The 13,522-nt window shown below is 31.5% G+C and overlaps 1 protein-coding gene across 1 annotated transcript; it reads right to left on the minus strand.

The window, feature by feature from the left end:
* Nucleotides 1-276: 276 nt before the first annotated feature.
* Nucleotides 277-8,513, minus strand: LOC143205205 (uncharacterized). Its single transcript, XM_076418351.1, has 7 exons — nucleotides 8,256-8,513; nucleotides 6,006-6,169; nucleotides 5,796-5,950; nucleotides 5,029-5,143; nucleotides 4,239-4,331; nucleotides 2,104-2,259; nucleotides 277-438 (listed from the first exon to the last, which is right to left on the minus strand). The coding sequence occupies exons 1-7, from the start codon at nucleotides 8,455-8,457 to the stop codon at nucleotides 382-384; spliced, it is 942 nt and encodes a 313-aa protein (XP_076274466.1). The 5' UTR covers nucleotides 8,458-8,513; the 3' UTR covers nucleotides 277-381.
* Nucleotides 8,514-13,522: the final 5,009 nt, after the last annotated feature.

Genomic DNA, 13,522 nt, shown 5'->3' on the forward strand with positions numbered 1-13,522 from the left:
TGCAAAATATTAACAAATAGTAAAATACATGACAATGATATAAGTTTGAAAGCTTTCTCAACTAGTATTTCTCTAGCTCAAACTTTTAATGCTTGTTTTCGATCATGATAATGTATTTTGGAAAAATATATCAGATAAAAACGTTGGAAAATGTTTAATATAAAATTAACTTATTTCAAGTCCTTTTACGTAAATATGTTTCTTTCAGAACATAACAAGGGTTAGAAACAATATCGAACAGGACATTTGAAAAATCTTTTTAATAGTCAGATAATATTATAATAGTTTTTTTCCAATTTTCAAAAACGAAAGAATTTTTTCCTGGCCACCCTATATTGCAACAAACTAAAGACACGAACAATATATTAAATTCATTGAAATCTACAGAAAATTGGTATTATACAGGAATGTCAATACGGCGTAGGTTAACCTCACATACTGAAACAAAAATATAAAATTATTACGAGTATATACAGGTCAAAATATAATTTAAATACAAAGTGTACCGGAAAGTCATTACCGGCTTTTCTTACAGACGTTGCTAGGCCCAAGTATGAAATGTCATCATGTGACACATACGTCAGTTTATTCTACTGACATCAAGCTCCAAAGCTATATATAGTCTATTTAAAGTTATTTTGTACATACGTCATCTAAACTTGCGACATCAAAACGTCGCAATGTTGCCGCATCAACTCCGAGTTTTAGTTCAGTTTGGCTTTGACATACAACAAAATTCTAATCTAAATTAAATAATTGAACAAAAATGTCAATCAAATATAATTTATTTTAACATTATAGTACATCTAAAAACAGTTTATACTGCCACAATAGTTTATAGGTTCGAGTTAAAACATTTTATCACTATTGCTTTCAAGAATTGTGCATATGTCTGACAACCGGACGACATTGACTCATTCGTGTACGCGTTCTAACTAATCAGACAGCATTGTGTCTCTTTCTAACTAGAATGAAATGAGAAGGAAGGTATTGTCTAATTCTGAAACAAATTTACAAATTGCGGCAGGCAATACTTGATGACGTATGTATAAAATAACTTTGAATAACTTTCGTGCCTTACAATTCGTATTTAATCAAAGGAAAAAGCCGCGGAAAGACATCGTTTGCTGGTAGGAACTTACGGTGCGCATATTCTAACCTTAAAAACAAGTGAGGCTGGTTTCGAAAATTCAAAACTGACGATTTCGATGTGTAAGACGAAGAAAGTTCTGGTAGACCGAAACAGTTTTAAGATGCAGAAACTGCGAGAGTTATGGGATGAAGACCCAAACCAAAGTCTAAAACAATTGACGGAAAGGTTAAATGCGGCCCAAGAAACGATTAGCGATAGATTACGAGCAATCGGGAAAATCGAAAATATGGAAAGTTGAATGACACATCACCTGAATGACAGGCAAATTTAAAATCGTATTAAACGTCGACATAAGTCATTTCTGTATGGAATAGTGACTGGTAATGAAAAGTGGATTTCTTTTGATAGCCCTAAGTGCAAAAAATTAAGGTTATTACCTGACGAAGCCGACCAACCGACTCGAAGCCAAAGCGTCTTGGTCAAAGGACAATACTCTGTGATTGATGGTACCAGAGTAGCGTGATTTATTACGAACTTTTGAAACCTAGAGAACTGTTAATAGAGATAGCTACCGATAATAAATGATCAATTTGAACCATACATTGATCTAAAAACGACCATTATGAGCCCGAGGACACGGTAGAGTAATTTAACACCACGATAACGTGCATTTTCATAAAGCAAAACTGGCCAAGCAAGTATTGAAAGCACTTGAGTGGGACATATTATCGCACCCACCGTACTATCCAGAGCTTTCCCCGCCCGTCTATCAACTTTTCGCATCAATGGGATACGTGTTTTCAGAGCAGAAAAATTTAGAAAATGATTCCATTAATGGTTTTGCTCAAAAGACAAACAGTTCTTTTGGGATGACATCCATAAATTGCCTGAAAGATGGGCAAAATATATAGATCGAATAGGCTATACTTTCAATAAATTTCTCAATTGTCTTGCAAATTATGATTACTAACTTTTTTCCGAAAAAAAAGCCGGTAATTCTTAAGGCTTACCTTTATTAAAAAATTTCTGTTGACTTTTTCGTTCAATGAGATAGCTAATGATTCTGTCACTGGAATTCTTTCTAACAACAAAATGTAAACTTTTCTGTTCTTGGACGACCAGGTATACCAATCGACGTTATGAAGTGCATCATATATTGCTGAAATCTACAATATTAGTAGTTATATTATACTTGTTAGAGAGCCGATACTTTAAGAGTCGGTTTGAGTGTATAAAATTCGAAGTAACTGCTTGTTTGAAGTGCAAAGTTATTTACGTTTGATTTCTTTATTATAACTCTTATTTAGTATAAAAATCTAATAATTTAACCCTAATAGGCTATCCATTTTTATCTTAATTAGTTACGGTTTAAATTACACTAATTATAAGGTGGTGCAAAAGTCCCGCTACCACTTTGATTGCGCGCCATCTTAGTTAAGTGACGTTTAGCTCTGTTTAGCTTTAACTATTATGTTGTGTCTAAATTTTATTATGGAGACTAGTTGGGTACAGTAATACAATCCTAAGGCTGTATGGTGAAATTAAAGATTTTTCGGCTAAATTGATAATGAGCGATAAAGCCCATTTTAATAATAAAAGAATAATCTGTTTTGGGAACACAAAATCCTCAATTAATTCACGAAACATCATTACATCCACAAAAAACAACCGTATGGTGTGGTATTCATGTTGGAAACATCATTGGTCCCTTTTTTTTGAAAATGACCAAGGTGTTGCAGTTACCGTTACTGCTGAACGGTACCAAGATATGATTCGAAATTTTCCTGTGCCTGAAATGCAAGAGCAAGGAGGACATGTGGTTTCAGCAAGATGGGGCCACAGCACACCACCGAGCTCGTTCAGCAATTCAATTATTCAATGACGTTTTTTCAATAAGACTGATTTCGCGGAAGTGGAGATTTAGCATGGCCACCTATCTCCAACCATATCCGGATATAACAGCACCAAACTTTTATGGAGATTTTAAAAATTAAAAGTTTATGTGAATAAGCCATATAATTTTTTCAATCATAACGAAAAGGAAACGTAAAGGCCAAATAAACTTTTTATGAAATCCAAACTTACTTATCTTTTCGTTAAGTAAAGATATAGACAATCAAAATGGTAGTGGGACTTTCGCCCCACCTGTTATAATATACGCTGAGTTTTACACACTACTTTACTGAACTAGATCAAATGGTATTACTCTCTGAATGATGATTAGTTCCCAACGAAGCCATCATTATCTAAGATCTGGAAAAGCTCAACATTGACTTGCTACCACTGTTGTACATGTCCTTGATAACGTTACTTGACAGTTTCTACGTTCAGGTTCCTACTTTAGCCATATTTTACAGTTTTGGTACTATAGTCTGAATGAAGCATTTATTTATTACATTGATAATCTTAATTAGGGCTTTTCATGGAATTTCCTTCAGTATATTCCTGGTAATAACCAAGAAAGACCAGAAACCTTTCTAGCGGTAATATTATTTTTTATTTCCTATTTAACTCCAGTTAGAGTGATAAAAATAATTTTAGTTCATTCCTGACCAATAGCACAGAGAAATGGTTTAACGTCATCCACCGTATGGTACTGACTTTGTAGCTTTCTCCTGATTAGTAGCCATCCTCATTTTTTCTTTTTCTTTTTCGAAATCGCTTGCGTGACAAGCCCTTTTAAGTTTCTGGTAGTTCTCCACAGCGAATACTCAGCATATTGGTATTGATATTAAAAATATATAATATAACATTAAAGTTCAGGTCTCCGTTAGAATTTAAAATTGCCCAATATAGTTATATCTTCGCAAATCCTGAAAAATTGCATTTCTTCTTCGCTCTTCTTTTTTTCTGATATTAATTTTAAAATGTTCTTAGGATAATTTATTACTATTTAGTTTCTATTCCAGTTTGTCTTCAGTTTGTATCTGATCTCCCAAGTTGATTCCTTCTTCCAACATTACATTAAAGCTCATAGAATTGGTTACTAGGTAGCAATTTCTAGACTGTGATGTGATGTATTGATTTAAAATTCCGTTCTTAGTTATAATATCCACAGTAAAAAAGAAAGGATATGCTGGAGTTATTCGAATTATTTTTTTGCGAAAAAAAAATCGGCCTTCAAAAATATACAAATTAAACTTACTCTATCCTCGTAAGCTTGGCCCATATCATAGAAAACTACTAGTGTTACAACATAGAAAGCAAATGCTACCGTAAAAACCATTACCATTTCAATCTAAAACAATAATATATAATAATTGTATGTTAAAAGATCTTAATCAATAGTTTTATCCAATCTATAGCAATTAGTGAAAGAAAAAACCGAATACTTATATACCAATTTGGATATTTAACAAGCATTGAACAAATGCCCAGGTGACTAGAATAACAAATGTAGTTGTAAAAGTGTATGAAGGTAAATGGGTGTGTCCAGCTATATTCTTAACTATAGCACAAACCTTCTATAGGGTGTGACGTGGCGGTCATAAGTTTTGGTAATAGTAAGCCCGGCCATATAATTTAAATTGATTAAAGAAAGCTACATTATATATCTCGAAATGTATAATAATAAGGCGAAAATCCGAATTATCTTTATATTATAAGATATTGCTGTATCGCTCTGGAATTCATAACGAGTGTGATCCGAAGTGCCAGTCTAAAGTACTATAAAACAGTATCAATGCACCCGAATGCTCATCTCCAAGCAATTAAATGTACGTGATACCACTGAAGAACGTAGATTAACATGTTTACCATAATCCGACCTCATTAATAGAATAACGAGAATAATACGAGAATTTAGAATAATACTAGTTTATAAGTTTCGACTTTTACAGTGTTTGCAAAAAAAAACTTTTACAGTGATATTAAAAAAAATAGTGATGAAATTTAGCTAACATCACAAGCACCTAACATTTTACATTAATACCTACTTGATGCAGGAGGGGTTTAAAAGTCATTATCATGGGAATATAGCAAACCCCATACAACTGAAGAAAACCTCCGCAGAATCTGACCCTATATGATTCAGAGATTTCTTTGGCAATTCTGAAAAATAGACATATTCATTTTAGTTTAACATAAACACAGCTATTAAACATCATTCTTAAAAAAACATCTTTCTAACATTTTCAAAAATCAATTCTTGGAAAACGATTTTCGTCAAACTGAAAGCAGTACTGAAGAATTGTTCTAAAAAAATCGAAAATTATATATAAAACCATTTTTTTATTTTGGTGTCCGATTGCACAAGTTTACAAAGAAGAGTTTGTTAGATTTTGTGACGTAATTAATCTTCGCAAACAAATCTTCTTCTCTGCAAGCGCGTGTCCCATTATTGCGAAATGTTGATAGTCAGACGGGGCAAGGTCCGGAGAGTACGACGGGTGAATAATATGTCCCATCCAAGTGCTTTCAATTCTTCCTGGCCACCTTACCATTCTGGACGTTTTTCAATCAATGCATAGTTCAAATTGATCATTTATTTCCGATGACGATTAACTATTAACTATTTCACCAAGTTTCAATAGTCCGTGATACACCACAGCACTCTGGTCCCACCAAACATAGAGCATTGTTGTGCTAATGGCTAATCAAATCACTGAAGTCAATAGAACAGAACCACTCAATCATTTAATAATCTGTACAAAACTAAACAACTGTAGGAGTATTTCAGGAAACAAAATATAAATTTCATTACCTTATAATTTTCAGATGGTAATAATAAATATTTCTTAGCTCTTCGTCAACTTTCGTTTGGAGTATTTCATCAGATATTCCAAACGTATATCGCATTTTGAGTTGTGAATAATGCAATATATCATTATCATTAATAGAAATCGCAAAATATTTAAGCTGAAATAAAATAAAATACCAGTACTCGTCATATTATCAATAAATATAATTTTACCTGAGATAAAACTCGTATAAATAGTCCAATAAGTTTGTCAGTGAATCTTGCTGAAAAGATAAAACATGACTGAAGAACAACCATCTCCACCAAGATGCCACAGTAATGCCAAGCGTGAAAATGTTTTTTGAGATACATTAGGACCGCTGAATATTTTGATCCGCCTAACAATTGTATAAAAAAACTATTACGTTATGACAGAAATATTAATTAAACAATTTGGTGAAAGTAAAACACCCAGCAACTGACGTCAAATTAGATTAAAACACACATGTTACTTAATAGCTTCATAATAAACTGAGAACAATAAAAATCCATACAACAAACAACAACAATAAACAATGAAAACAAGGCATAAAGTCAAAATCGAGATCAAGACACAAAGGAAGGACAAAATTGGAAAGGGAACGATGGAATATCACATTATACTACTATAAGTAATTTTTATAATGAAGATTTCTGAATTTGAATATATTAAATTATCCCTATTATTGATATATATATATATATATATATATATATATATATATATATATATATATATATATATATATATAATCGATGTCATATTGTGAGAGAACATTTTGCGTGTTATATTTATATTGTCCAAAGTTTTTTTGCACATACGTTTTTTTGTTACGTTTGTACATTCGTTATAGAATCAGACAGTACTTTCCTTCTCATTTTTTTTTTCTAGTTAAAAAGAGATACAATTCTGTCTGATACGTTCGAACACGTAAACGAACTAGCCTGTCAAAGTCATCCGGTTGTCAAACGTATGCGAAATTCTTTAGAACAATAAGTAATAAAAGGTTATAAACCAGCAAACGTTATTTTTATGCTTTGCTTGTTTTAATAAATTTCAAATCGTTGCTTATCATTACTTTGAATGAAAATTCCGAAGCCAGGCAGAACAGATTGCGTCTCTAACCAGCTACTTTGAACAGGACAGACATAATGGAAGTCCTCTCTTGGCAGTGAAATTCTTTAGAAAGATAAGGATTTTTATTAGAGACGTTATTTTAATATTTTTTATAGTATTAGTATAGATACGGCCACTTAAATATCTCAAAAAATGAAAAATATAATATTGAATTCGCCGAAAAAAAAAACGTCGTCTTACAAAGTAGGTGAGGAATCAAGATCAGCTTGATCTAGCTCTATCAGATATTAAATATATAAAATGTATAAAAACAGTGAGTAGTTCGTCAATACAAACATAATTTAATACATTTTTTTCAAAGGAAACTGTTAGTCTGAAAAGTATCGAAGAGGTCTAATGGAACTTCCGGATATTGCTTTTAAAAAATAACAAAAATGTTTAAAAATATATAATAAAATAAAGGAAGACTAATTATTTCAATTTATATATTTAGATAAGACATGAATATTTCAGAATAGGACCAGTATATCCAATGGTCACGCATGGTAAGATGATAATAAAAATTATGTGTTAAGAAAGGATGATGAGAGTGGAAACCAGTAAAGGTGAGTATATAATTGATATATTATAACTGTAGGAAATGTTATTGTAGAGTGTAAAAAATTAATGTGCACAGATATGTGTGTAAATGTTCAGAATATACATTTGGTTAAGGTTAAGGTTAAAATGTGCTAAGAGAGAAGAAATATTAACTATTTTGCAGATATGGCAAATCATCAACAGAAAGATATATACAGGTGTTAACAGAACAAACAAATGGGTAATACTGTGATATCAAAACGTCTTTACAAGGAAACGCTGTACCGAAGGCCACAAGAACTAAACGTAAAAAATATGAGGTAAATATGCTCTCTAATAAAAGTAAAATATATTACTTGGATATACAATTGTTAATTAGGTGTATTAGGCGTTCAGGTAATAAAACTACATAAAAAACGCGCTTAGAACTTATAACTCATAGGTATTATGGAAAAGAGTTCAATGTAAATATAATCAAATACAACCCTAACCTACAAACTATTATAACTGGGTACTTAATTGTAATTAAAGTCCTTCGATAATATATGCATTATATTTACTATAATGTTAAAATCAATTATATTTGATAACATTATTTTTGTTTAATTACTTTATGTGAATTAAAATTTTATTGAATGTCAAAGCCAAACTGAACAGAAACTCACCGATGATACGGCAACATTGCGACATTTTGACGTCACAAATTTAGATGACGTATGTACAAAATAACTTAGGATATATCATATATATTTTATGAAACAAGAATATTTGAAATATTATTAAATTACCTGAACTATAAACTAAAACATTACAAATAGCACCAAAGATACAAATCGAACCAAATAGTTGTTTAGCCAACATCTGTTGATGCTTGATAGATGTATTTGCGTTCACCAAACTATCATATTCCCCAAATAAAGTATCTAACAAATCAGTTACATTTCTAAATGTTTTTCGGATTGCTGTGATAGCTATGAGATGGAATAACATCTAAAAAAGAAAGAAGTAAAAGTTCTTATCAATTGGGTCTTGTCACAAGTGTTTAATTACAACAAATGTCGTTACATCACAAGTTGTTGATTACTTTGAATTGCAAATTCTTAAATATAGTTTTATAGTTTCAAAAATTCCATAGCTGCAAAACATTCATTTAGAGTTCAATGTACTTCGAATTATTCATACAATAGTTACGACAGTTCGTAAACGCATAAAATGTGAAAATGAAAACAGTCTTCTTCTATTGAACAGGGCAGTGTCATCTATACTTTGAATCAAGTGGTCGGAGGTTCTTATAAAGATATACACTATAGTCCCTTACAGGAAAAGGGTCTATTGTTTTTTTTCAAATCTGCAATAAAGCTGGACGATGCGTTTGTTATAATGTTATCAAAAAATTGACGAAATCGATGTTTAACAACGTGTCAAAGTACCGCTACTTTAAATTAAACACGTCAAAAGCCAATATACAACTACAACTGTGAAGCTACGCTTACTCTCTGCTGACCTCTGAAGACGCACCACCGAAAAATGAAAATGATAGTAGTCATTTTCACTAGTAGTCATAAGAAGAATGGACTGGAGTAGCCATTTTCAAACGCTAGGATCAATAATATCCTTTAGTCTCAGCAACTTAGAGATAAAGGGACAGGAGCTATGTCCACCGATGAAAGCAGTATCATAATAATAAATACACGAAATAAACAAATTAGAAGTTGTACTTCTGTTGGCTTGTCAGAATAGACATAGCATCATATCAGAATAGAAGACATTCTATTAGAGGTAATTGTAACATTTACTAAGATTTTTTGTTCAATTTTATTGTTATTAATTTCTAATCCAATTCATGCGTCCTATTTAGTATGTGGGACACAAGGCAAAGTACCAGTAGATTAGCTAAAGCCATAGAAGACAAATAAAAAATGAGCTATTTACAAAAAATGATAGTTTGAAACAAATAACTTTACTGGCATAAAAAATGGCAGCTAATCTTTTAATGATTGAGTGGACTAAATAAGTAAAGAACTATGCAATTTTATTTAAAAATGTATGTAAAAAAACTACTCTTTTATCAAATAAGCCTGATTTTCTAAATTTATTATTTTTCAATACATATTTTAGGTATAAAAATTATAATGTATTAACATAAGTAATGAAAAATATGTAGAGAAAATTAAACTACCATAATTTGCCTAGATGAGACGCGACAAAGAAAAAAAATCATGAATAATTAACAGTAATTTGATAAATATACTAAACCGGAATCATGTAATGAAATATGTAACAAGTCAATTGAAAAGTCCCCGGCAAAGTCCCCAAAATACATTTTTTTGGCAAAGTTATTTTTTTTATTCAACATAATTCACTTCAAGTACGATTTGTCCTTTGCTTCAAAATAGGCCTTAGTTTCGGCAATCGCCTCTTCATTCGACCAAAATTTTTTGTCAACGAGCATTCTTTTGAGATCTGAGAACAGGAAATCAGTCACTGGGGGGCTAGATCTGGAGAAAACAGTGGATGAGGAAGCAATTCGAAACCCAATTCATGGATTTTTGCCATCATTTTCACTGACTTGTGACACGGTGCATTGTCTTGGTGAAGCAGTATTTTCTTTTTCTTCAAATGCGGCCGTTTTTCGGCGATTTCGTCTTTCAAACGGTCCAATAACGCTATGTAACAGTCGCTGTTGATGGTCCTTGCTTTTTCCATGCGTCCAAAATGCGTCCAGATGCGTCCCAAAATACACACACCATAACCTTGCCAACCGACTGTTGCCTTTTCCCAAGCTTTGGAGCGGGTTCATCGTGTGCAGGCCACTCGGATGACTGTCGATTGGACTTCAGAGTGAAATCATGTAGCCATGTTTCATCCATTGTCACATATCGAAACAAAACTCGGGTTTATTACGCTTGATCATCTTCAAACACTGCCCCGAATCATCAACTCGTCGTGGTTTTTGGTCAATAGTTTGCTTGCGCGGCAACCACTTTACATAGAGCTTTCTCATACCCAAATATTTGTGAATGATATGATATACACCTTCAGTTGATATCTTTAGAGTGTCTGCAATTTCATTAAATTTCAATTTGTGGTCATTCAAATTTATTTTGTGGATTTTTTAATGTTTTCGTCGGTAACAACCTCTTTTGGCCGTCCACTGCGTTCACCGTCTTCGATGCTCATTTCATCACGTCTAAACTTACCATACCAATCGTTGATAGTTGATTTTCCTGGGCCAGTGTCCGGAAACTCGGCATCAATCCAAACTTTTGCTTCAACTGTATTTTTTCCCTTCAAGAAGCAATATTTTATCAACACGCGAAATTCCTGTTTATCCATTTTTTTCAGAATAACAAAAATTCTTCAAAATGTTATAATTCACAAACCAATGATCCGACAGCCGTCAAATTTATACACGCATCTTTTGAGGGTTAGGGCTAACTTAAAAACATTTGAATTTAATTCTAGTATCGCCATCTATGTGTCAGGCCGGTAACTGTCCTGTTATGTTTACGTTTATAGACAATTTGTTCTTTAAATTTTTTATCAATTACTTAATTATTTTTATGGACCTAAGAGGTTCTAAGATGTCAATAGTTCATTTAATGCTTATAAATACATTACTTTATCTTACATAATATAATACCTAATTGTGTTCATTATTGTTTTAATTAATATATAAACATGCATTACTTCGTTTAATATTCAATGTTTATATTTGTAATATAAAAGTAAATAAAAATCTATCAAAATAAAAAATATATTTGCTGCTCTGAAGTTGTTACATTTCTGAAAATAATCTTAGTCATGATACTTTTGTTATAATGTTTAAACTTATTTATACTCTGTTGATTATTAAAATTTAATTAAAATTAAAAAAGATTTGTGAGTGTTAGTTCTTGAGATGGTTTTTATATTGAAAATATTGTGAAAAAAGTTTTAATTTAAAGTTATTATTATAGTTATTATAAATAAGTTGTACTCGAATTTCGAAAACAGAGCAATCACTAGTTAGAATAGATGTTCTTTTAATAATTTTATTAGTTTAAATACTTTATTGATAAATTTTATCACTATGATCAAATAGTGGAAAATAATGTGGTTTATGTTTGAAAGCTTACCCCGTAAAAGATAAAAATCATTGGAATATAGTTTAGAATTTCATCTATAGTTAAGGGCGCGCATATGAAAGCTTCAAAAATTGCTCTAAATATTACAATACACATTGTTGCCTTTATAAGTCTCATGTTAGAAGAAAATTCGAATAATGCCCTAAAAGCATCATCCCTAGAAATCATTTTACATATAAAATAAATTTCTGTCCAATTCAATTTATATTTCGATAAAATATTTAATTAAAAAATTGTTTAGCTGTCTAGTTTCTTTACACTATTAACTTTACAGCACCGATGCTTTGAAACAAATGACAAAGTTTTAATATACGAAACCACTGAGGTAAATGTTCAAATCATTAAGATCGTTAGGAACTATAAGCAGTCATATTATGATGATGAGCTCCTTTTTTTAATTAAAAAGTAAAGACGGTTTTTTCATTTGAGTAATAAATATACGGAGGATCTTGTCTACTAGTGTTGTTCAATAAAATTGTTCAATAAAATTGGTGGAAATGAAACAGACTTTTTCTACATAGGTTAGACCACATCAAAAAACCTAATTTATAATGTATATTATTATATAACTCAAATACTTATACTTCATTTTGTCTTGCTACTTCCATTCGTATGAAAGAAATTTACTAAATTTAGTGTTAAGGAAAAATATTAACATTTATGTTTAAGTTGCTTTGCTAACGACACAATTACGATGGAAAACGACATATCTCTGACTAGGGTAGTAGAAAAAGTACAAGTGGCAGTCCACAAGATCTATAAATCGGCTAAAGATTGAAAAATTCAACTTAGTAGCTCCAAATCTGTCCACGTTAATTTTGCATTGTGGCAAAATAATAAAAACCTAATTGTATCACTCAATGGATGCCCGATATCTCAAGCCGAATCAGTTCAATACCTCGGCATCCATCTTGAGGGTAGATCAAATAAGAAACATCATGTTAGACAAAAAGCAAAATACATTAGAACCAAAATAAAACAACTATACTGGTTAGTTTTAAGATACTGTCAACTTGATATTAAATCAAAGAAATTGATTTATCAGCCAAACATAAAGCCAATTTGGACCTATGGGGTGCAAATATGGGGTTGCACTAAAAATTCAAATCAACTAGTCATCCAACGCTATCAAAACAAGGTTCTTCGATTGATTACCAATGCCTACCGCTACGTAACCAACGAGGAACTGCACGAAGACCTGAAAATCAAAAGGATTTGCGAAGTTATCCAAGATTTCGCATTAAAACACGGAACTTAAAAACGTGGAAGCAATACAACTACTGGGCAACGCGCAGGATATCAAGATATTGAAGCGAATCAAACCATACGAACTTATATAAAGTGTATACCTTTAGTGTAAACTATAGCTCAAGTTATTATATTTATCTCGCACTAGTCTTACTCGGTAATGAAGTAAAAACTGAAGAACGATAATGTACTGGGTCAGACATAAGACAGTATCAGAAATGCTAAAGAAAATGAAAGAGGAACAAATCTCACAAGTCTGGTATATAGCACTTATTGTCCCGATACATAAGAAATAGATTAAAGAGGCCAGAATAATTACAGAGCGATTATTCTGTTCTGCATAGGCATAAAAAATTACGAGATAATACGAGAAAATTATATAAAATCGCCTAAAATCGTAGATCTCAATCTAGATCTAAAGTCGTAAAAAAAGTGGAATAATGTTTCAATATGAATTAGAAACAATTCTCAATAACAAACGATAGAAAGACGCAATAAACGTCTATTCGCCCTTTCATAGCACTCACTCTACCTCGCCCTTTTCCTCCGTCCTATTTCGCAAGGTACATAAAAATACAGTATTTTTTTTAAACAAAATTAAAGCTAAATAGTGTGACAATATATTTTATTTATAGGATATATATTTTTTTTATTAATCTCATAGAACTTCAACAATCTGC

This window comes from Rhynchophorus ferrugineus, unplaced genomic scaffold (genome assembly GCF_030347505.1).
Source record: "Rhynchophorus ferrugineus isolate W39M unplaced genomic scaffold, kcgeb_rfMv2 rfM11, whole genome shotgun sequence".
Classification (NCBI taxonomy): Eukaryota; Metazoa; Arthropoda; class Insecta; order Coleoptera; family Curculionidae; genus Rhynchophorus; species Rhynchophorus ferrugineus.